We start from the raw sequence: 24,810 nt of genomic DNA on the forward strand, positions 1-24,810 counted from the left end.
CCTGCCAGCCTTTATGAGTAGGAAAAAACAACTTGGAGGAAGGGATACAAAGAGAAAATAACAAGCACTGGGAAATGCAGGATGTGTTGGAAGGTGGACAGTTTAATACTTCCTGTGGAACTACTTTGTCATGTTATCTACAGAAAAAAAGCAAACATTTCCAGCCACAGTTGAAATAACACACCAAACAAGACCACTGGTACTGATAACTTTTAAACAGCTGCTTTTGCCATAGCCAACATAAGGATAGCATGTAGCCACCATACACAGAGCTCTGCTCCCCAAAGTTACTCCTGTTATGCAATATACAGTAAGCAGCTTGTGAAATACAAAAATACAACAGTGAAACTTACAGTATTTAATAAAATCCTTCTGAAAATCTTTCCTAGAATTGACAAAGGCTCTTCCTCTCTCAGTTCCAACTACAAACACATCTGTTTCATAGACAGCAATACAGGCAACTTCTGCCTTGGACTTGGCAAGCTCTTTACACTATAAAAAGAAGGGAAAAAAAAAGGTTTTATTACCATAGTTAAAGAGTACAGTTAATAGAAATGTATGTGGTATCATGTAAAACAGTCATTACTTCTGCTGCCAGCATCCACCGTCCAGAAGGCACCACAAGTAACACAACATCAGCCATTAGCAAAGGATAATTTATACATCTGGAGAGCTTTTCATCAGGAATCTTAAAAGCATTGTAGTAGATGCATTAGTGAAATGCAGGCCTGGTCTAGACCCAGAGATTGCACTGGTTTTAATTAAAATGATTTATGGTATCAATCCATGTGAAAGTATCACTTCCCTGTTAAGATGATAATTTTGAGTGTCTCACACCAACTCCCAACTTTCAGGAGGGTTTACAGGAGTTTTGTCATCCAGAACACATAACTCATGCATCATGTTCTGCTCAGGCAGGTGTGGCTGCCAGCAGGAAGGCTGCCCCCAGTCTGCCTTGTCCTGCCTGCTGTGCTCAGGCTCAAGTGAATTCCTCCAGAAGAAGGGCAGGAGTGCACCTTCCCTAGGAACACCCACGTGTGTTCTGCTGGGAGGAATTTCTGGCAAAGAATCCAACAATCATAGGGGTTGAAGGGACCTGGAGAGCTCCTGGGGTCCAACCCCCCTGCCAAAGCAGCTCCCCAGCTCATATTGCACAGGGCAGCATCCAGACGGGGCTGGAATATCTCCAGAGATGGAGACTCCACAACCCCCTGGGCAGCCTGTCCCAGGGCTCTGGCACCCTCACTGGGGAAAAGTTCTTCCTATGCTCTAACTTGCAGCCATTGCCCCTTGTCCTGTCCCCACAGAGCACTGAAAAGGGGCTGCCCATTTCCCCCTGCATCCCATCCTTCAGGTATTTATCAGCGTTGATAAGGTCCCCCCTTAGTTTCTTCTCTCCAGGCTGAACAGCCCCAGCTCACTCAGCCTTTCCTCAGAGGGGAGATGCTCCAGGCCCTTCATCATCTCTGTAGCCTCCTCTGGACTCTCTCCAGGACATCCCTGGCTTTTTTATCCCAGGGAGCCCAGCACTGGACACAACACTGCAGGTGGGGCCTGACCAGGGCAGAGCAGAGGGGGAGGATCCCCTCCTGTGACCTGCTGGCCACACTCCTCTTGATGCCCCCCAGGATCCCATTGTCTCTCTCAGCCCCCAGGGCACACTGCTGGCTCATGGCCACCCTGTCATCTACCAGCACCCCCAGGTCCTTCTCCACAGAGCTGCTCTCCAGCAGCTCCCACCCAGCCTGTACTGATTCCAGCAGTTATTCCTTCCCAAGTGCCAGACTCTCCACTTGCTTTTGTTGAACCTCATCTGGTTTCTCCCTGCCCAGCTCTCCAGCCTGTCCAGGTCTCACTGGATGGCAGCACAGTGTTCCTGCCGGTCAGTCACTCCTCCCAGCTCTGGATCACCAGGTACTTGCTGAGGGTGGATGCTGTTCCCTCATCAAGGTCGTCGATGAAGATATTAAACAGGACTGAACCCAACACCCAGCCCTGGGGAACACCACTAGTCACAGGTCTCCAGCCAGACTCTGCCCCACTGCTCAGCACAACAGCAGCAAGGCAGAAAGCCGACCATGCAAGGAGAGGGCAAAGAGCCTAAGAAAGTTTGTGAGATCATCAATAAGTGGTGACAATGAGTTAACTTCTCATGGGAATTCAGAAGATCAGAGTTTGCTGCAACATAGAAAGACACCAACAACTGTGACATGAGAGGAGAAAGTGACACAAAGCCTCCAGAAACCAAACACTGCCATTGGGAAAAAGGACTTTGCCATCAATTCTCTTAGAACCACCCTACTCAATGTTTCATTGCTAAAGAAAAAAAGGGGTTGTTCTTGCTTATTATTTAAGAAATAAATTTTAAAGAACCAGACCTTTGACAGTGCCTCAACTTTAAGGTAAGAGGACAGGCATTTCCACTCAGCCTTAAAACCCATCACACAATGATCAAATAACCTCTAAAAAAACAGGTGATATGTCAAACTTTTAAAAAATAAGAAAGTCTTTTCTGAACAAGTTTTACTGACTTGGTCCAGCAGCTAAGGACAAAGCAGTTGCCTCCAGACCATTTATTCAGTCTCTATTACAGATGACAGAGCTCAGAACACACTCTTGGTCTTTCAAACCTGTCCTGAGCAATCAAGAAATTATTTCCTCTTTGTTTATTTGACAATATGTATATTTTTCCAAAACAACCACACCAAGTTGAACAGCAAAAAACCCACGATGACTGTTAAGAAGGTGGTTGGCATGATTTTTCCACAAGCAAGGAACAGAGTGACAGCTGGTTGGCCAGCACACAATAAGGTATAGAGGTAGGACATTACACCTTTCCTTTTTTTTACACCCAGCAGGCAGCAAAATACTGGTGTAACCCCTGCCTGTGCCAAGAGAGAGTTATAATGCATCTGCTTAACTCCTCCACTGACCATTGACTCAAGTGCTGACATGAGGAATGTGACCACCATCCTGCTTTCGGAGTTATCCTCATCACAGATGGATGCTGCTGCTGTGGCAGTTTGGGACATTTTTCCTCCTGTAAAATGAAAAGAAAATATCCTGTTCAGATATGCACAACAATGCAAGAAAACTAAAGCACCTCTCAAGCAAGCAAAGAAAAAGAAACAAACCCAAACATTCCCAAACCCAGAACACACCCCACCACAAACACACACAAGGAGACACACAGGTAAATTAGCAGTAAATGCTCAATCTTATTTTCTATTTCCTGCTATTTCATCCAAAGCTGGAGCTAAACATTCAAAAATTAACATGTCAGGCCATAACTAGACCACAAATCCTTTGTGCCTAGAAAGATGCACAGTAATTCATTACCTAGATTTACATTGATTTTTCTTTCTAAGCATGTCTGAGAGGATATACCCAAGGCAAAAAGCCACCAGTATTAACAGTGCTGAAAAGAAATGGCAAGTCACAGTTATAACACAAATATCAGAACAATCCTTCAGGTAATTTTCACTTTAGGGTGGCCTGGCTCAAAAAAAAACCAAACCCACCACTCTGCCCCAAAATCCTGGCCACAGAGATGACAGTATCAGTAACCAGAACATGAAACTTTAATTCACCTACTATTCAGCTGTAGAATTAACTCCAAAACTAAGCAGTCCCAATTAAGCTGCTAAAATTAAAAACTGAATTTGAGTAGTGACACAAGAAAACCTCACCCAAAAAAATCAGATTTAAACCTACTTTTTTATGTCATTCAGGAGACTTTCAACATTTAAGACATAATTAACCCTCAGGATTTGTTTATGCTTTTGCCAGCAGTTGGCATACTTTAAGAGTGAATATAAAGGAGTAATAACTGTCAAACAATTTTGACTGCTTCACTGAACTCAAGAGGCTCAGCTGGGGATGGGGCAGCAGAGGCTGGTGGGGTTATCCTCCAGAAGAAGGAGGGCAGCTTATTTATTGCAGTATCAGAAGGAAAAGGGAGATTATGATGTGATGTAAATAAATCAATCTTCATTGAGCCATGATTTTTGATACCTAATGGAGTTCTCAAGATCAACTCTTGTAGGGTTGAGAAGCTGACAGAGATTTCAAATATTATAGCTTGTAGACTTTTCAAAAGAATAACAGAATTGTAGGGGTTGGGAGGGATCTGAAGGGATCACTGAGTCCAACCCCCCTGCCAAAGCAGGGTCACTAGGACAGGTTGCACAGGGAGGTGACCAGATGGGGCTGGAACATCTCCAGAGAAGAAGACTCCACACCTGCCCCACTCTAGATAAAGTCAGGCTGTGTAAAAACAAGACTAAACTTATTTTCTATTTTGCAGAGGTATCTTGTCCAGAAAACAGACCAAGCAATCATCTGAAGGCTGTGGTGCATGAGCACACCAGCACAGTGCCAGCACAGGATGTCTCCCCATGCAGAGCTGCTCCCATCCCTGGAAGGTGGTTTCTGATCCATGGGCACGCACAAGTAAACCCAGGGAGTCTGTCCAGGGAAGGGGGAGGAGAAGTCCCAGTTTGATTCCCTGCACAGCCACACAAACAGCCATCCTGGCTCAATATAGGACAGACAGGACATCCTCAGCTACCTTGCTACTGCTGCACATGATGCCACAGCCTTGGCAACTTGGACTCAGATTTAGACCAGCACAGTTAGGTTAGGCTATCATTGCACTGCTCTCTTAATAACATCTGGAAGGGCCTTTCCAACAGTGCCTTGGCATTTTAACACACCCACTATCCTTTGGCCAGTTTGTATGGTGCCAGATCAGTGTTTAATGTAAATTCAAGAGACATCCTACTGCACTATGGCAGCACAAGAGTGTTTTTTCCTACTCACTTGGCAGCAAGTCACACATGAAAGATTTAATTTTTACCTCCACGTTTCACCAGTTTCTCCCTTTCAAAAAACCCCAGTTTTCTCCACTATCCTTATCTGTACCACTGGGGCAGTGTTTATTATTAGAAAGAGTAAGCTATGATTCAGTAAGTCTAATGAAACCAGTTGCCTTTCTAAGATCAGGCCCTTAGGAAGTGTGTGACAGCACCATCACCCAGTGCAAAGCCTTGAAAAAAAGAGTTAACACCTCACCTATTACCACCATGCTACAAAGGTCCACCAGAACACCATCCTTCCACCAATTACAAGCTGGCTGCTGGAGCACCACTGATGATCTATCTATTAACCTTATATTGCTAAAAAAAGAACTTCCAGATCAGTTAATATTGGTGTTAATTATCTATAAATCCTTCAGTATTACTGTGCCAAGATGAGTCTTTACCCAATAACTGGCTATAACTGTGAAGAAAGTCTTACAAAATCCACAGGTAGAGTGCCAAGGATGGAGCACTTAACGATTTGGGCTGGGGGGAGGAGTGGGTTAACCCAGCCAGCAGCTCTGCCCCAGCAGCTGCTCACTCCCAGCCCCCCATGGGATGGGGAAAGAATCAGAAGAGTGAGAAAACCTGTCACCTACCAGCACCCCCAGGTCTTTCTCCACAGAGCTCCTCTCCAGCAGCTCCCCCCCAGCCTGTCCTGATTCCAGCGGTATCCAGTTGAGCTACGCCTTCCTGGGAAGCAAGAACTATTTACCCATCATTTCACTTCACTTTTTCCTACCCTAACTGTAAACATTTTATAGTATTTCTTTAAAAGAAAACATTCCTGTGAAAAAAAACCCCAAACCAACTGAGGAGAAGTCTGCATGTAAAGTGAACCCTCCTGCTCCTTTGCTCACTAAAGCCCCTGTTCACCTCCCTAGCCTTAAGCTGTATCACCTCCTAGTTCGAGACAGGAGGATTACAGACATGTGGCTTCAGCACTCAGGGCTTCACTGAGGAGCCAGCTCCCTGGAAAGCAGCTCTGGCCATTCACACCCGACCCCATTACTAGCGACAGTGACCCATGAAACCCTGCAGCTGGGATGTTTGCCCGTCGCCATTTCCACCCAGCTCCCGCAGCAGGGATTCTACTCACAGCAACAGAAGCAACGAGACACAGCACTGAGCATCTGACAACAACACACACCAGCAACACCACTTACAGCTCCACATCCCACTCATTAGTAACACGATCTGCAGAATCAAAGTCAAGGTATAAAAATCTTGCTGCAAACCAACACGCTGCCCAAATCCCCCTGTAGTGCTCACTGATTTCAGCTTTCTCTCTCTTTTGTCTCCAGGGGTAGCTGAGCATAAGGTCAGTAAGGAAAGGCAGTGGGAAAGAGAACAAGGGCCCTAACAAACAAAGCTAAGAGGAAACACCTGAGGCTCAGCACACCCAGTAGCACCCAGACACCACAAAGCCACATGAAACCAGCAGCATTGTGCTGGGGAGGGGGGGAACACCCTTCATTATGCAGCTGGGAGACACCCCTATTTCATGCCCCTAAACCACATAATAATTAATCCCCATTTTCTAGGTATTTTTAGGATATTGAACAACTACTCTTAAGAACCATTAAAAAAAGTAAAACCTGTTCCAGCAACTGTTAGTGTAAAAGCAGCTCTGATTTCTCTCATTCACAAGTCTGCATAACACTGGCAAAGAGATATTTAAATATGATTGTCACTCTTTCTACAGATGCCAACATAGACCAACATTAAATAATGACATTTTAGATAAAATGAAAACACAGTATCTAACAATACACCTCACAAGGCAACTGCATACAGCTAAATGCATTACCCAGCTTGGAGCAGTTAAGAAGCAATTAGCATAAAAGTCTATTTCTGTATTAAATCCAGGCAGACTCAGAGAACAATTCATTTAGATTTTGAGTCTTTAAGTACATAGTGTCCTACTGCAGCATCAAGGAATTTGCGAATATCATGTTTTAACCCCAGCCTGTAGTTGAGCCCCACAAAGCTGCTCCATCACTCCACCCCCCCGCCCAAGGGCTGCAAAGTGTCCAACAGGCAGGAACACTGTGCTGCCATCCAGCGAGGCCTGGACAGGCTGGAGAGCTGGGCAGGGAGAAACCAGATGAGGTTCAACAAAAGCAAGTGGAGAGTCTGGCACGTGGGAAGGAATAACTGCTGGAATCAGGACAGGCTGGGGGGGAGCTGCTGGAGAGGAGCTCTGTGGAGAAGGTACTGGGGGTGCTGGTAGATGACAGGGTGGCCATGAGCCAGCAGTGTGCCCTGGGGGCTGCACGTTTTCCAGAGCGAGACATTGTTGACCTCACTGGTGTGAGCTGATCAGGACACCCTGGGAAAGCCATGAAACTAATCACCCCAGCCCTCTTCAGCAGTAACCAGTCCCCTCTACTGGGTCACTGAGCTCCCTCTCTCCATCTCCCTCCCCTGTTCCTATATTGTATTTAACCAAACCACCAGAACACCAATTTCCACATGCTCTTCCTTGAATTAAAGCGCTTATGTCAATCCTATTAGAAGCCTCTCTCCATCCAGGCAAGACCAGAAATAAAAGCCAAAAGAGTTTGGGATTGCATCACTAAGGTTTGGGGTTTTTTTCAGAAAACTGCAAATTCATAGTTCTTCCAGAAGAAAACAAGTTCCAACAAAACTTCTATGAAAAGGTTCTCGTGTCCTGAGGGATAAGACAAAGGGCTGTGAGTAGCCTCTCACCAGGGTGTATGGGGGGGGCAAACTTTTATGCTAATTTACTTAAGGGATTTACAAGCCTTTCTTTTTGTTGCCTTTTTTCCTTAATGTTTTATAGGATTTTGTTAAAGTTAGACAAGCAAAGTATTGCATACATTTAAAAGCACAGCCTAAGAGTTGCTCCTTATTGTGGGATTTGCACACACTGACAGCAACTCTGCGACACGCTCAGCTTACGAGGGGATGGTCATGAAACAGTCACCACGCAGACATTTCTCTCCAGCAACTTAAGACACAGAGCCTCTGGCCAAAGAAGCTGTCAAATACAGAACTGGAAACACAGCAGGTGATACCCAGAACGCTGTGATGATTAAAAACACCACCATAAACCCCAGAGAGGCAGGAATGTTACACGCTGAGGCAGGTGTACGGCTTTCTGTCCGCCTGCCTTTAACCATCAGGCTGACGGACTCTCTGTGACCAGTGGGAGAAGCTCTTCGCTGCTGCACACACACCCACCTTTGCTGGAGCCCTGCCTCCAGCCCCCAGCCTGCACAAGGGCCCTCCTGGGGCTCTCCGGGAGCTCTCCTGGGGCTCTCCCGCCCTTCCCCAGGCAACCTGCTCCCTGACAGCTGACTGGAGCGCAGATCTGCCGCCTGCAGAGTGAGACACAAGCGCCAGGCTGGAGTCACAGTTGAGTCACCTGGCATACAGGTTGGATGGGGCCCTGGGCAGCCTTGTGTAGCTCCAGGCCTGGAGGTTGGTGTCCCTGCCTGTGGCAGGGGGGTTGGAACTCTCTGATCCTTGGGGTCCCTTCCAACCCAGACCAGTCTGGGATTCTGTGATTCTATACAGAAGAGACGGTGGGAAAAATAAACCCCCAAAACACCCAAAAGCGTCAGGATTTTGAGAAGGATCCACAAGTCACCGCCCCTCCGCTCGCTCCCCCCGCCCCAGGCGCTGCTCACCTGCACGACCCGAGCGCTCCCTCCCCTGAGCCCGGGCGCCAGGCCCTACACGGGGCTGCGCTGTGCCAGGCCTCACAATCCCAAGCGCACCCCCCACCCATCAGGGAGGCTTCGGGACAGGGACCCGGCGCCGCCCGGCTGGGGGACAGGCCGCTGCCGCGGTCCCACCAGCACTGAGCACCCTGAGGAGCGGGACCCCCCCGCGGCTGCCTCGCGTACCTTGCCCCGCCCCTCCGCTGCCGCGTCCAATCGCCGCTGCCACCCGCGGGACTCCGGCACGTTCGCGCCGCCCCGCCAGCCAATGGGAGGCGGCGCTGCCGCAACAGTGCCTCCTCCTCCCAGCGGCCGGGGTCCCCGGGGGAGGGGGTGGGCGAAGGGCGCGGAACCCCGCCCCCCGCCCCCCCCGCACACGGCGCTGAGAAGGGGGCGGGGAGCGGCGAAGAGACGCGGGGGGGGTGGATGCCGGTAGCCGCCCCGTCTAGCCCCGGCCCCTCCCGCACCCCGCGAAGCGGCGGCAGGAGCTCCCCCTGGGGCGCGGGGAGGAGACGCAGGCCCCACCGTGCCGCTGTCCCGTTCTCACCCCCCCGTATCCCGCCGCGCCGGGGCCGAGGCGGGGGGACGGCCTCCCCTCAGGGACCGCGGGGTCCCGGTCTCGCCCCCCTACTCACCCCGCCGCCGGGCGCAGACAGCCCGGTCCCGCTGTCCGGAGGCGCGGAGGCGCGGGCGGGCTGCGGGAGAGGGCCTGGGGGCGGCGGGAAGGCGGCTTCCCCGCGGCCTCTCGGCAGCGGGCGCGGCGATGGGCCCGGCCGCCGCACGGCCCCGCGTTCCCCTTCGCGGTGTCGGGCTGAGCCCAGCGCCGCTGCGGGGGAGGGGAGGGGGCGGGAGGAGAGGGGGGAGGTTTTTTGTTCGCCGAGCCCCGGCCGCGCAGGCGCGGCCCTCGCGGGGACCGCCGGGAGCCGGAGTCCGGCGGCGGCGGCCGGGCCGGGCCGCGGGGAGGGAGTGGGACTGCGGCTCCCGGCGAGCCCCGCGCCGGCGGGGGAAACCGGGCCCGGGCCGGCGGTGGCCGCTCGGGAGGGTGCGGGCGAGAAGCGGCGGCGGGGGAGGGGTGAGGGGAGCCCCGGGCAGAGGATGGCTCCCTCCTTCCCTGCGGCCTGGAGCGGGGAGAGCTCTCGGCTGCCCCGCGGGGCTTCGCCGCCTCGTCTCGCCCTCTCGCTCGGGTCATCGGCAGCGCCGAGCCCCGAAAACGCCTCCGCACGGTCGGAGTGGGCGGCTGCTGCCCCCCCCGCCGCGCCCCCAGCGCCCCTGTGCCGCGGCCTGGGCTCGGTGGCAGCGCCGCGATCGTCCCCTCCCTTCAGAACTCGAATCACAAGGGATGGAAGGGACCTGGAGAGCTCCTGGGGTCCAACCCCCCTCCAAAGCAGCTCCCCAGCTCATATTGCACAGGGCGGCGTCCAGACGGGGCTGGAATATCTCCAGAGATGGAGACTCCACAACCCCCTGGGCAGCCTGTCCCAGGGCTCTGGCACTTTTAAATGTAGCTGCAACGTGCATAGAAAGTTTCCCAGAGGGAAACACTGTGTTTCTACGTTTTCAAACGAGAAAAAAAGCCCCAAACAAATCTTGCTGTTGAAAATAGATCGTTTTAGGACCAGCCATGCTTTCCCAAAGTATCAACATGTTGGTTTTAGCCATGCAAAACTCTTTCTGGTGTTGGTGCCGTGACAAGCCACAATCCCAACTCGCTGGCCTTGGTGACGAGGCTGGAAGGATGCTGAGATGCTGGAGCACATCCCGAGGAGGGTGACAAAGGTGGGGAAGGGTCTGGAGCACAAGCCCTGTGAGGAGCTGCTGCGGGAGCTGGGGCTTTTAGTCTGGAGAAAAGGAGGCTGAGGGGAGACCTCATCGCTCTCTACAACTACCTGCAAGGAGGTTGCAGAGATGTTGGGGTCAGCCTCAGGTGACAAGCAATAGGATGAGAGGAGATGGCTTAAAACTGCCCCGGGGGGGTCCAGGTCAGATATCAGGAAGAATTTCTGTACTGAAAGGGCTGTCAGACGTTGGCACAGACTGCCCAGGGAGGTGATGGAGTCCCCATCCCTGGAGGTATTTAAAAGGCGTGCAGAAGAAGTGCTTAAGGACATGGTCTATTCATAAAATATACATATTCCCAGGGTTTCAAGGAAAGGTTAATTTTTCCATTGTGAGAACTTATTATCGCCCACCCACCTACCCCACCCCAGTAATCTCTTGGTGGGCTTCAAAGACATTGCATGGCCTTTACTTCTTTTCTTCCTTTCCATTACAGGTCCTTTTGGTGAACTTCAGCTTTTGCCCTCCTAACAGAGCCACAGAGCTGGTTCTGCAGACTTCAGGCTCCCTCCTGTTCTTCCACCCTCTTGCTATCTTCTCAGAGATAAGTGGTTTCTCCTGAGGTAGCACAATGCACACCATGTGCTAACACTGTAGCCCTCTAGGCAGAACTTTACACATCCTTTACATAGTTCCTTGCTGACCAAGCAATATTTATCATGTTCCCCACCTCAGTATTATCCTCAAGGTTAACAGTTTGTTGAGAGTTGGCCAAGAGGAATCACCAAACACTACAATTCCAAGTAAATCTCCTTTGCAAAGGAAGTAGAAGCCTGCTTACTTGAAAACAGATAAATCAAGCCAGGCATTAAAGCTCAAAAGCTGTCTGCTGGGAAGGGACTAGGTTGGACTAGATGATCTTGGAGGCCCCTGGCCCTTGGGAGGTTCCTCCTGTGGAGAAGGGTGTAACCTCTGGTGTGGGGGCTGCAGCACCCCAGGGTGCCAAACCTGTTGTAGCAGCCACAACCATTTTCTAAATCAACACATCAGCTCCCTTTGCCTTTTAGATGGCTGGTTTAGTGGAAGATGTCACCACTCCACAATGTCCTCTTCCAGCTGTGCCTCACTGCACACCCAGCCCCAGCCAGCCATTCCACACAGATTCAGATGTCCTGGGTACATCCTGCACAAAAAAATCCCTCAAGAGAATTCTCCTGGCAGGCAGGAGGAGTTTTAGCAGACTAAGAAATGGGAGCTTGTTGCCCAGACACCATCCAGAGGTGGCATCCAGACAGGTAAGAGCTGTTCTGGTTACAGAGAAGATGCCTTCTGGTTACACAGTGTCACATCACAATTTATTTTGGGACTCAAACGTGGCAGTTGCTCCCTGCTGGGAAGGCTGCTCTTGCCCTGCCTCATTTGGGTCCTCAGGAGAGTGGGAATTTGGTGTTTCTCCAGGAAAAAAGAGTCTTCCCACACTTCTGTGTCCCCTCTCTACCAGCCACATGTGCCACTGAGTGGGATGAAGGAGTTAACTGAAGTCAGAGGGTGAAGTCATGCTTTGTGTGGAACATTGTTTACCCATTGTGGTTACAAACCAACCAACTGAAGAATCAGTTCCTTAAGGCTTCTAAATCCATCAGAGACATTGGCTGGGCGTTGTAAAATCAATGCTCAGACTAGAAATAACTCCTACAGTTCTAGTAGCTAGAGTAATTAACAACTGTAACGTGCCACCATGGACCACAAGAATCTCTCCATTAGTCCAGAGCCTGGGAATTCAAGCAGCTTCCTTCAATAAAAGCCACCCAGTGTGTTACCCAGCCTCTGTGGGTTTTTACCAGCAGATTCCTGAACAAGTAACATCTGACCAGTTCATCTTGATATTCTTTCTAGATTTCAAATTCAAGGACCAGCCTTCTGGCAGAGAAAGACTTTGATCTAAACTCCCTGGCTTCTAAAGTAGTTTGTATTGCCTTGGTTTTCCCTCGACACGTTACCCAGCTCAGCTTCATCTCCTGATTGAAGAAGATGTTCACACAACAAGCAAAACCATTTCTTTTCAAGAAGGGAGACAGCCTGCAAAACCAAAAACTGGAGGAGAGGAGTCAAATTTGGAGTTAGTTTTATCATCATTTAGCATCATATCAAGCTGAGTGGAGCACTGGGGATTCCAGCCAGCTCCCCTTAAAGCCTCTGTAGGTAAATCTCAGTACCTCTGACAACTGCTGTCTCACCTCTGAGAGGCCTGTTGGAACTACTGGAGTCATTCAAAATTTGTGAAGGGGTGACAGCAAGTGAACACCCACCAGTCTTACACCAATCACCAGCACCCTGCTTTTCTGGGCAGGAACACATCCAGACCCCAGGCGTGGGGGATTTGGATCTGATTCTTCTATATGTGACCTCTGAATCGTGGGTGAGAAACTTCCCAAGAGCCAGCAGTGGCTCTTGCAGCTGGGAAGGGCGATGGGATCCTGGGCTCCATCAGCAGAGGGGTGGCAGCAGGGACAGGGAGGGGATTGTCCCTCTCTGCTCTGCCCTCCTGAGGCCCCAGCTGGAGTCCTGTGGCCAGAGCTGGGGCCACCAGTACAAGAAAGATGGGGAACTGGTGGAGAGGGTTCAGATGCTCAGAGAGCAGGAGCAGCTCCGCTACGAAGAGAAGCTGAGGGAGCTGGGCTGGTTAAGCCTGGAGAAGAGAAGGCTGTGGGGGGACCTCATTGCAGCCTTCCAGTCCCTGAAGGGAGCAGAGAAACAGGAGGGGAATCAGCTTGTTCAAAGGGTAGAGACTGGCAGGACAAGGGGGATGGAGTGAAGCTAAAGGAAGGAAGGGTGAAATTGGATACTAGGGGGAAGTTCTTTGCAGAGAGAGTAGTGAGGGGCTGGAACAGGCTGCCCAGAGAGGGGGTGGGTGCCCCGTCCCTGGGGGTGTTCCAGGCCAGGTTGGATGGGGTCCTGGGCAACCTTGTGTAGCTCCAGGCCTGGAGGTTGGTGTCCCTGCCTGTGGCAGGTGGGTTGGATTGCTAAACTTCTCAGAACATCCTTAGCTGAGGGCAGAGGAATAAATTATGGGAGAAAACAGTGCCTGTGCTTTTAGTAGCCAAATATTTGTACTGCCCACGTGTTCACCAGCCTTATCACATGCACCATGTTCAAAGGCAAAATACAGGATGTCCTTATTTACTGTTTAATGGAGGAAAAGCTTAGTGAAAGAAACTGCAGAGGAAATGAGGCAACTGGAGCTAAGGAGAATTGGTAAAGGAGCATGAAATAAGCTTATCTGGAGCTGCCTGCTGGAAAAATGCTGATTGCTACGGTCTCATTCTGTCCATCCTCACCGCTGGTGTCTGATACCATGACCACATTGCTGTTCCTGGGCTGTAGTGGGGCTACACTGGTTTGGGAGCTGAAATTATGAAAAATAAATAAACTGGGAGAAGGAAAGAGATTCTATTTGTGTAGAAGAGCAGCTGTGCACAGTGAGGAGCGAGGAACGCTGTTGGGTTGGGTTTTTCCTGAGAGACTGGGGCTTCTTACCTCCTCTCATTCTGCTCTGCCCCTCTAATCATAGAATCCCAGACTGCTCTGGGTTGGAAGGCACCCCAAGGATCACCGAGCTCCAAACCCCCTGCCACAGGCAGGGCCCCCAACCTCTAACCCTTGCTGCAGTACCCAGGGAAGGGGGTTTCTGCACATCCCAGCCACACCAGCCCGTTGGGCTGCAGCCCACAGCCCGTGATTGCTCCGAAAGGATTTGCACAGCATTTCCTCTCCAATGCATTCAGGCTCCTGAATAAAAAGCCCAGATGCTGTTTATGCTGTTCTCTAGCATCTCAGTGCACTATATTTTTTAAAAAATGATTTGAATCAAAGCTCTCATTCTTTAATTAAACTTCATTTAGCTGCCATCTGCCTGGGATCAAAATGGCTTCATGTTTTGCAACTCCTAATGAGGATTGTTATTGGATTTGTAAACACATCAACAACAACAACAACAGCAAAAAACGCTCACCAAAGTCTTTGAAAAGTAATAATTGAGGAACGTGGCTCAAGTGTTGAGCTCTGCGTCTTCACTTGCCTAATTGTAACGGAGCAGATCCCATTCAGCAGATAATCATGTTACACACACAAAAAAGAGGGGTATAAAAATACCCTGTGACTGCAGGATCAAGATTAGGGAAGCTGCAGAAATTACAGCTGAGGGAAAACAGTAATAAAGAGATTATCTGTTGCTTTTCCAAAATGGGAAGGGTCAGCACCCCTGAGCTGCGAGGAAAGGCAGGTACCAAGGGCTGGAGGTTCCCACCCCAACCATGGGAAAGGAGAGGTGGATATTGTCTCAGTGAAGCTCCCTGAAATCACAGCAGGAATTCCTGCTACTCTCCCCCAGAACTCTGACACCAGAACCCAGCAGCCTTGAAGCCCAGCTTGGGGGATACTGGAGGTGCTGGGCAGCCACAGAGCTTCCCAGCTGAGCAGCCGGGGCTGGACATGAGCTGGACACAGGGAGCTCTGGCAGATGGATGCAAAGGCTGTGGGGGGACCTCATTGCAGCCTTCCAGTCCCTGAAGGGAGCAGAGAAACAGGAGGGGAATCAGCTTGTTCAAAGGGTAGAGACTGGCAGGACAAGGGGGATGGAGTGAAGCTGAAGGAAGGAAGGTTGAAATTGGATAGTAGGGGAAAGTTCTTTCCAGAGAGAGTGGTGAGGGGCTGGAACAGGCTGCCCAGAGAGGGGGTGGGTGCCCCATCCCTGGGGGTGTTCAAGGCCAGGTTGGATGGGGCCCTGGGCAACCTTGTGTAGCTCCAGGCCTGGAGGTTGGTGTCCCTGCCTGTGGCAGGGGGTTTGGAACTGTGTGATCCTTGGGGTCCCTTCCAACCCAGACCAGTCTGGGATTCTATGGATCGAGAAGCTGAGGGAGGAACAGCTGAGCCCAGCACTTAGCCCAAGCCACGGTGGCACAGCCAGCCTTGCCGTGCTCTGCGCTGGGTAGAGGGGAGAAGCAGAGCAGGGCAACAGCCCTACACTGCCCAGCTTCCACCCCCCTTCCCCATCCACAGCCTTTATGATTGCATTTGGCTTTCTGAACCACATCGTTAGTCGACATCGTTAGTCCCCAGCGTAGCTCCTGCGCCCTAATTTCTCTCTGCTGCCTGTGCTCTCCTTTCAGCAGCAGTAATTAGGGCCCCGTGCAGGGTGCAGCGTTCCAGACCTGCACCCTGGGAGCAGCCTTCCCCCAGCCACCGGCACATTCGCAGGGTGCTGGGGCCAGCAGCAGACCTCAAAGGTCTCCACTCATTACCGGAGCGTGCCGCTGCCTCCCGTGCTACAGCATCAGCCCTTGATTTCTATACTGGGGACAAAAAGCCCTAATCCAAATATAATGAGTGTGCCCTCTTAGGAGACACCTACTCAGCGGGGTTTGATCCGGGAATAAACCCCTTTCAGACATTTTTGGAAGAGAAAATTGCATTTTTTACCTCTAGATCGTGTTTCTTTGTTTCTTAATTGGAGATGCCACAGGTTTGAGCATCAGGCAGAAGCATGAAAGACGTCAGAACTGATGCCAGCTGCTCAGAAGTCAAACTGTACCTCTAATTGGGGTCACTGATACAGATCTTGGCTCTCCTTTCAGCTGCCACCTTTGTGCCGTTTCCTACATTTTTATTTGGGCTTTTGTTATTTCATGTGAGCATTTGCATCCAACTCCACAGCAAATTCAAGTCCAGAGCCAGGAAATAAAACTGCAGCTGCCTCCAAACACTTCTACTCATCATCAAGATGCTCCCATGGCCTGAAAAGATAAGGACTCAAGCAGACCAAAACCCCATAAACCAAATCACAGAATCCCAGAATCCCAGGGGTTGGAAGGGACCTGGAGAGCTCATGGGGTCCAACCCCCCTGCCAAAGCAGCTCCCCAGCTCATATTGCACAGGGCAGCATCCAGAGGATCCCCTCCTTCGACCTGCTGGCCACACTCCTCTTGATGCACCCAGAGCATCACGTCACAGAGCATGGCATCATACTCAGGAGAAGCTGTCACGAGTGACTTCAATCCTGTCCCTGCTCCTGTCACCCCCAGCAGACCCCAGCCACTGCTCTGGGGGCAGGTTTGCTCCATGAAAAGGCCAGTCCCAGATGCCCAGCAGCACTCAGCCCCACTGTGATGCCGTGTGTTGCTGCGCCGGATGACACCAGCACTTGGTTCTGTAATGCTGGACCAAGTGCTGGTGGAGCATCAGAGGGCTCAGCCTGCACTTGCTGTAGGTATTTCCCTCCCCATAAGGCATCAAAGCCTCTTAAAAAATCATAAATTCACCTGATTAAAATCTTTTCCTGGTTCCCAAGTCGGTGAAACGCACCCAACCAAAACTGCCTCCGTGCCTTTCCGTGTCTGGGGTGGCAGAGGCCAGAGGTGAGAGGGCTTGGGGGGGAGGATCTCACTCCCTGGGAGGCCCAAACCCCCCTTCCTGTTTAATCTAAACCTGCTCCAGAGCCAATGGGAGTCCCAGGCACAGGTCACCGTTGCTCCTAAGGGCTGGTTCTCTCATCAGACACTACTGCAGCTTGGTCCCACTTCCCCTACAGCTCTGTATGTAGCATTTGATGCCTTTGATCTAAATTAAATGAAGCATTAAAACATGTCAAACCTCTTGGGTTCAAGCACTGGTGACACCCAGGATTTTAGGGAGCAGCCAAAGCACGACAAGGTCTGCCCAGGGCCACACTTACTCTTCCCAATAAAGGTTATCAATAATATGCATAAGAAGTACTTTTAAGAGCAAGGCAACACTTTTTATTTTTATTTAAAAAGGCCTTGATGGCAGGAATATAGTGTAAAAATCATTGGAAAAACTAAAAGGCATTGATACATATTGGAATATACACTTTTTACATAAATTACATTTATTTAGTTATTTTTTCATTTGAGGTTCTTATTCGGTATTGAGGTCTAATAGTTAATAGGTCCTGGGATCTGGACGTTTAGACCACCATAGTCTAACATGTACATGTTCATGGGCCATTGCTGCAAGAGAGGGAGAGAAAAAGAAGGCAGAAGTCTCTGTTAGGACACAACACAAAACCATGCATACCTCAAATCTCTGACACGTTCCCACACGGGCTGTTGCTCCCACTTTCCAAATAAGATAAAAGAACCAACCCCAAACCAAAACACCACTGGTAAACCTGGCAAAAAAACCCCTTTTCTATATTTATATTTCACTTGTGCTTAAAAAAAAAGTCTTAATCTCATAACAATATGATATATTAATTATATTAATAACTATATTGCTATATATTTTATTATAGATCATATAATATATAGTATGATATATATCAATATAATATATAATGCCATTTTATTGATTATTTTATTATATTTATTTCATTCATTGTATCATTTTATTATATAAAATAATAAATTCATGTTGTTATTTTTAAAATAGCATTTGGTATCATCCACAATTGAAGCTATTCCCTATCTGCAGTTTGGATGCACACCCAGAGCTCTACAAGTCTCCCTGGATGGAGCTGGAGCAACGCTCCAGGCACAGTTCAGACCACGTGGACCCGCTGGGTCCAGCTGAGAGGTGCCACCACCAGCACCAGTGTTTTACCCACTGGGATGGGGGGATTTGCTTGGGTCTCATGTGTGTGTGAAGCTCCTGCTAATGCTGAGCAACCCACTGAGGCTCCTGCTAATGCTGAGCATCCCCCTGAGGCTCCTGCTAACGCTGAGCATCCCCCTGAGGCGCTCGGATGCAGGACAGCCCCGAGGGGCAGCAAGTGCTTTGCTCTGCTGACCCCCCCCAGACAAACCCAGCTGGAAAAGGGGCCCCCAGAGCTGTGTCCCCTCCTTCACCAAACCTGCTCGTGCCATTGAACACCACATGTGTGGTGTTTGTCAGGCGGAGGTGCCGGGTCAAGGAGAGCAGAGGGCAGCATCCTGAAGCAGAAAGATAGGTAGGCAGTAACCCCCCTAATATTTGGAAGGCTTTACCACAAGTGAGATCTGATTTGTTGATGATGTAGACTCCATATTGGAAGAAGAGGAAGAGGAAGATGAGGAAGAGGAAGATACCGAGTTCCCTTCGGAGATCCTCTTCCGCTTCCGCTTGGGAACGCTGGTGTCCTTCTCTGCAGGGAGAGAGGGGCAGCATGAAGTGTCCGAGCCCTGCAGTGGTCCCTCAATGCAGGGACCCTCCCACCGCTCTGACCTCACCTCCCACCAAGCAAAACCCAAATTCCAGCACTTGCAGAGCCCAACATCCCACCAACTGGCGTCCGTGCTGCTCGCTGGGGCTGCCATGGTGCTGGCTGCAATGACAGCCCTTCCCAGGGAGGAGGGAGGCCCTGGCACAGGGTGCCCAGAGAAGCTGGGGCTGCCCTTGGATCTCTGGCAGGGTTCAAGGCCGGGTTGGATGGGGCTTGGGGCACCGTGGGCTGGAGGGGGTGTCCCTGCCCATGGCAGGGAGGCACTGACTCTGAGGTCCCTCCAACCCAAACCAGTCTGGGGCTTGATGACAATGAATTCTCTCTGGGGCTGATAATTCTGACAAGTTTGATTAAAACTGCTTGAGAGTTACTGGGGAGGATGGGACAGAGAGAGAAACACCTCCACAGCGCTCACAGAAACCTTGTTTCCTTTGAGCCATCATTTAGCAGTTTAGCTTCTAATTAAAGTCTTCGACAAGTGAATAAATTGCTCATGGTGAGCTAATGGGAAAGGGATAATCAAATCCTCTGGAATATGATGAAAGTTTGAATCTCACAGCCCCTTCTCTGCCCAGCTCACAGTAGCACAATCGTCTGGGGGTGGTTTGTTTGCTCCTGAGCCTGACTTTTTCTAGGTAGTATCTGCTCCCCTGGGAACGAGGGAGGTTTGAACACCCCCCACAACCCCCACCCACTCTGCCCTACGTTCTCTCTGCCACAGGGCAGGGAAAGCCATGGTTATTCCTTATTCCTCCCCTTACCTGTTTGTTTGGCCTCGGTGCAGATTTCAGCAAATGGCCTGTGTAAGAGAGAAGCAGGGTCAGAGCAGGCAGACCCCATCCTTTCTCCGGTGGAGATGGGACATGGAGCCTCCCCACAGGATAGGCATCCAAAATAACACAGCCAGCTCTCTGAGCTATCCCAGTATCTGCCCCTGTGCAAGGAAGAGGGGGACAAACCACCCTGCTGACACTCTGCTGTGCCCACCCGTGGCTGAACACATCCCTGTGGCACAGATGCTGGGGGTGGGTCCTCCCGGGTGTGCTGTGGTGCATCCCCACTCTGGTGGCCCCATGGAGAAGCAAGGGCAATGCTCAGTGAACAGAAACACTCCCTGGTCACAGAGCTGGGGGGACTTACTGGAGCTGGTTTATAATCACCATCCGGATGTTCTCCCGTGCCTTCAAGATCTTCTCCAGCCGATGGATGTCGTAGGTGTTGGGGTTCCTGAACGGGATATCATCCGGCAGCCCAGTGACCTCCACAGCGTCAGGACTGTCCCTGATGAGTTTATAGGGCACCATGACAGGCCGATTCAAGCCCAGAGCCTCTCCTGTAACAGCAGAGGACAACACACCAGCTTTACCCCACAGGCTTCCACACCCAACCGATTGGAGGACCAAGAGTGGTGGGAGGACGTTGGGAAAGTCACGGCTGCTGTGGTGCCCAACCTTTGCTGCAGCCACATCCCACCCAGCTGCCACATGTTTTCCTGCCCAATTTATTACCTGCTCCATTAAGGATCCTGCCAGGAGCATCACCTGAGGGCTGTTTTGTGACATGTATTCTCAGACACCCTCTGTGCTCTGTGCTGAGCACACCCATTGCCACACACTTGCACCAGCCCATGTCCAGGCCAGCAGCAGCATGGGAGACAGCCCAGGAGAGAGGGCAAGATGGGAGAGATTTGTCCATCTCCTCTTGCCTCTGGCTGTCAGGGGGTTTGGGGCTTACTGGGGTGGAGATCACATCCAGTGTGTTGCGTTCAACAGCCCCCAAGAGAGCTGAGCTGCAGGAATTGCTCCAGCCTGTTCCCGCTGCCCATCTCTCTGGGTACACTTTAGTTCCTGCACTGTGGGGAGCAGTGAACATCCCTCCTCCTGTGCTGGTCCTGACTGTGAGCACCTGAAAGTGCCTTGTGTCTCAGCCACCCCTGGAACCAAAGGCACGAGCTGCCCCTTAGCCATAGTTCTGGCTATTCACAGCATCACAGGATCACAAGGTTGGAAAAGACCTTTAAGATCATCAAGTCCAACCATTCCCATCCTAAGCTAAACCAGATCCCTGAGTACCTCGTTAACTCTTTTTTAAACACACCAGGGAAGATGAGTCTGTCCCTCCTTGGGCAGCCTGTTCCAGCCACAACAACTCTTTCAGGGAAGAACTTTTCCCTCACATCTGCTCTGACCCTGCCCTGGCACAGCTTGAGCCCATTGCCCCTTGTCCCACCTCCTGTCCCCTGGCTGAAGAGACCATCACCCACCTCTCTGCACCCTCCTGGCAGGTCAGTGTAGGTGGTGAGAAGGTCTCCCCTCAGCCTCCTCTTCTCCAGGCTGAACACCCCCAGCTCCCTCAGCTGTTCCTCAGAGGATTTGCCCTCCAGCCCCTTCCCCAGCCTGGTTGCCCTTCTCTGGACTTGCTACAGGACCTCAATGTCCTTCTGATGGGGAGGAGTCCAGAACTGGACCCAGCACTCGAGGTGCAGCCTCACCAGTGCCCAGTACAGGGGCACAAGCCCCTCCCCAGACCTACTGGCCACACTGTGTCTGACTCAAGCCAGGATGCCATTGGCTTTTCTGGGCACACTGCTGGCTCATGTTCAGCCTGCAGTCACCCAACACCCCCAGGTCCCTCTCTGCCTGACAGCTCTCCAGCCAGTCTCCCCCAGTCTGTAGCGCTGCCTGGGGTTGTTCTGTCCCCTGGACAGCACTCTGCACTTGGCCTTGTTAAACCTCATCCCACTGGTCTCAGCCCATTGGTCCAGCCTGTTCAGATCCCTAAGAAGAGCCTCTGTTCTTGGCAGGGGGTTTGTCCCTACAGCGCCCCTTGTGCTCCATGAATGGTGCCGGCACCGTGGGAACACAGGGAGCTGCTCAGGGCAAGTGCTGCTGGGGACGCTCAAGAGCACGGGCACCATCCCTGCCACCTCCAATGGCACAAATCCACCCCCAAAGCAGCACAGGGCCCATGCTGTGAGCAGCACCCCAAAGTGAACAGGACTGCAGGAAGGGCAAGGAGCCTTAACTAGGGGACACTTGAGAAAGGAGGGAACTTTTATTTCCCACTACTCTGCTGGTTTTTGGCTATTTTCCTTCTCCTTCAGGCAATCACTCTGGGGAGGGAGGCACAAACCACAGCTAATTACGCTGTGGCTAAACCATGACAAGAGGGCCCCAGGGTGGTGGGGTGCCACTGAGCCGCTGTGGTCCAGCTGTGCAGCCCTGGGGAGTTACAGATTGAGAAATAACCACCCAGCACTTCCACAAGCTGTGCCCCAACAGCGTGAGGGGACAGCCAGGTCTGAGAGGGTGATGCTGTTCAGGCTGTGCATCCCGTGCCCACTTCCCACCCTCTCTCTGCCTGGCTGCTGTTCCTACTGCGTCTTTTCCCAGCCAGGGGGTCGCTAGGCAGCGCAAGGAGCCTGCAAACACCACTTTCAGATCTTCTTCAGTGTCCTGACCTCCTTTTCTGCTGCAGCTCCTCACGTTGGGGCTGCAGCTCCAGCCCTGCTCCCAGCCCAGCGGGCAGAGCAGAAAAGGGGCTGCCTGCCAGCGGGCCACACTCAGCACACACACCACAGCTCATACCAGCTCAGGACACATTAAAAACACCTCAAAGGCTGATGCCAGACAGAACAAATCCTGCTTCTCAGCTGTGGTTTTTTTTTTCCCCCCATCCTCCCCCCCCCTCACCAAGGAGGATCCATCAACAAGAAGGTCACGGTCCCACCTGCCGGGAGCGAGACACAGGAACATCCCTGGGGACAGGCTGTAACGTGAAGCAGTGGGATGAAACCCGCTGCTGTGAGCTCAGCCTATAAATAGAGGCCTCCAGTGGAATTAATTTTAACTATGGCTGCTGTCAGCAAAACCAGACCAGCTTGGCAACGTGTGCAGATGGGAGACTCACCGTATTTTTCATTGAAAAGCTCTTTCACTTGCTCTCGGAGAATCACCTTCTCTCCGAGCCTGTTGGCATCGTCCTCATCTGCAAAGGGAAAAACAGGACAGGGAATAGAATACCTGGAAAACCCAGCACAAGGCACAACCATGTGTCTCTACCCCTCTGCCCCAGCATGGCGTGGGGACAGCTCTGAGGTGGCTATGCTGCGCTTGCACCTCGCGTAGGAGCTATAAAACGCTGCCAAAGCTGCATCTGCCCCATGCTGCTACGGCTGAGAGTGTTTTACACCCACTCTGTGGTGCTGTAAATCACAGAATCACAGGGGTTGGGAGGGACCTGAAGAGCTCATTGGGTCCAACCCCCCTGCCAAATGACTGCACAATGTGCAAAGCAATGCAGGCGCAGGCCCTCAGTGTCACCAAAGGCACCCCCAGGTGATAGCAAGGAATGAGATAGCACTTTGATAGCTGGGCTCCTAAGTACAGTGTTGTTTTATAATATGCCATATAATCAGCTTGGTTTTTACTACCTTTTAAAATTATCCTCATCACAGCAAACAGTTTCTCCTCTGTTCTCTCCTTTCACATGACATGCCCTCTTTCAGTAGATTTTTTTCCACCCCCAACCATTCAGCATCCTTGGGGGCTCCAAGAAGAACAACCAGGGTCAGCACCTGACCCCTTTTGATGCTTTTTTTCACCCTACAGGTACAAAGCACCAACCTCACAGTGGGATCACCCCTCCAGCACAGGGATGGCTCAGTGGGATGCACGGTGGCATCACTACCACAAGCCCTGCAAACCTCAGCACCAGGGCCTGAGCATTCTCTGCTCCTGGGGCTGCAGCTATTTAATTTGATTTTGAGTGATCAGATGATTTTGATTTTGGGTTTAAGCAATCCCATGGCTTGCAATCATGTCATAAACACAAGCTGGGAACCTGTTGTGAGTCCCTGCCTCCCTGTGCTCAGCAGAAATCCCACGCCTCGGCCACCCTGCTGCTGAGGGTCCTGGGGAGAAGCTGGCACCCTTACATCTCCACACCCCACTACTGCAGGGTACAGCCTCAAAACCCTCTTCTCCACCTGGAAAACAAGAGTTTTGTCTGAATAAATTAGGAAAAAAAAATTAAAGAAAAAAATTTAAAGAAAAAAAAGGGAGAAGTTTTTTGTGAAGGAACCTCAGGGTGCTTCAAATCCAGAAATGGCAACAAGGGATGGAGCAAAAAACAAAAAGAAAAAGAAAAAAAGGAGAAAAAAGAAAATCAAATAGATGTTGCCAATGAGCTCTGATTTCAAGAGCCAAGACCTTGCCTCCGGTGCTGCTCCCAAGGCCCTGGCAAGCCAGTGGGACAAACCCTGCGGGCTCCCTCTGTGACTTCCTTGTCACTGATGCTCAGTCTCTGGGTGGTGTGTAGATGGTAGCAGACAAAGAAACACCAAGGGAGTGTTCTCACTTGTTCAGTTCTCTGGGACTGAAAAACTCAGCAGCTTTTCCCTTTCCCCTCACGCCCTGAGCGACCCAAGTGCAAGAAAAAAAGATCCCAAGGGGGGCTTTTCCACCTTGCAGTGGGCAGGACTCCCAAATTCCCAGCTAAGGACACAAAGGAATTCCATGAAAAACCTGGAACTGAGCATGCATAACGGAGAAGCCAGAGAGGAGGCTTCAGCTGGTGCTGTCACTTCATCCCAGGGTCCTACCCCTCCATCCTGGGGTTCTACCCCTCCACCCCGGGGTCCTACCCCTCCACCCTGGGGTCCTACCCCTTGTCCCCAGGCAAGAGGGATTTCCATCTACCTTTGAATTTGGGAAACAATCGACTGGAGGAAGCCACTGGCACCCCTGGGATGTGCCAAGTCCTTCCCATGAAGCAGCTTTACACAAACTGCTGGCTTCACCTCTGTGCATCAAGTTTAGGGTTTTTTTTAATTAAGTAGCCAGTTGATTGCCTTTTTCCTTTCCAATCCTGCTCGCCTGGAGTGAGGAGCCCCATTCTTTCTGTAGGTGCTCTGTATAAGTGGTCACATTTTGAAAGCACCATTTTATCTTTCCCAGCAGGACCTGGCAGAGCTTGACATTGCTTTTAGAAAAGCCAGGTCATATTCTGTAGTTATCAAAAATGGCCTTTGGGTGTCTGCTGTTGGACAAGGGGATCCACAACACCGCCTGTTCTTCCAGTGACTTTAAAAAACACACCACAAAACCAAATCCACATTACCTATGGATAAGTAATGGTTTTGTCTCTGTGATGCCACATGCAAAGCCCTGATCTTGGTGGCAAAGCTGCAGCACAGCCAAGCAAGGTACCTGGCAGAGCCTTCCTCCCCCTCCCCGTGCATCTCGGGGTCCAGGCAAGGCACAACCTCCA

General features: G+C 51.2%; 2 protein-coding genes across 2 annotated transcripts in view; both read right to left on the reverse strand.

Annotated features, from left to right (window-relative positions):
* GTF2I (general transcription factor IIi) overlaps window positions 1–3,032 on the reverse strand; it is a gene marked incomplete at its 5' end in the record, with an annotated part of 52,167 nt that extends 49,135 nt beyond the window's left edge. The window contains 2 exons of the mRNA XM_084273140.1: window positions 354–492; window positions 2,934–3,032. Of these exons, the coding sequence (XP_084129266.1) occupies window positions 354–492; window positions 2,934–3,032 (238 nt within the window). The remainder of the gene's footprint in view (window positions 1–353; window positions 493–2,933) is intronic.
* Window positions 3,033–17,151: 14,119 nt separating this feature from the next.
* The window catches only part of GTF2IRD1 (GTF2I repeat domain containing 1), a 73,350-nt gene continuing 65,691 nt past the window's right edge, over window positions 17,152–24,810 (reverse strand). Inside the window, exons 24-28 of the mRNA XM_084273329.1 lie at window positions 22,450–22,527; window positions 19,681–19,873; window positions 19,302–19,339; window positions 18,326–18,462; window positions 17,152–17,350 (exon numbers count right to left, since the gene is read on the reverse strand). Of these exons, the coding sequence (XP_084129455.1) occupies window positions 17,276–17,350; window positions 18,326–18,462; window positions 19,302–19,339; window positions 19,681–19,873; window positions 22,450–22,527 (521 nt within the window). The 3' untranslated portion in view covers window positions 17,152–17,275. The remainder of the gene's footprint in view (window positions 17,351–18,325; window positions 18,463–19,301; window positions 19,340–19,680; window positions 19,874–22,449; window positions 22,528–24,810) is intronic.

This window comes from Gallinula chloropus, assembly GCF_964237585.1.
Source record: "Gallinula chloropus genome assembly, chromosome: 19".
NCBI classification, from domain to species: Eukaryota; Metazoa; Chordata; class Aves; order Gruiformes; family Rallidae; genus Gallinula; species Gallinula chloropus.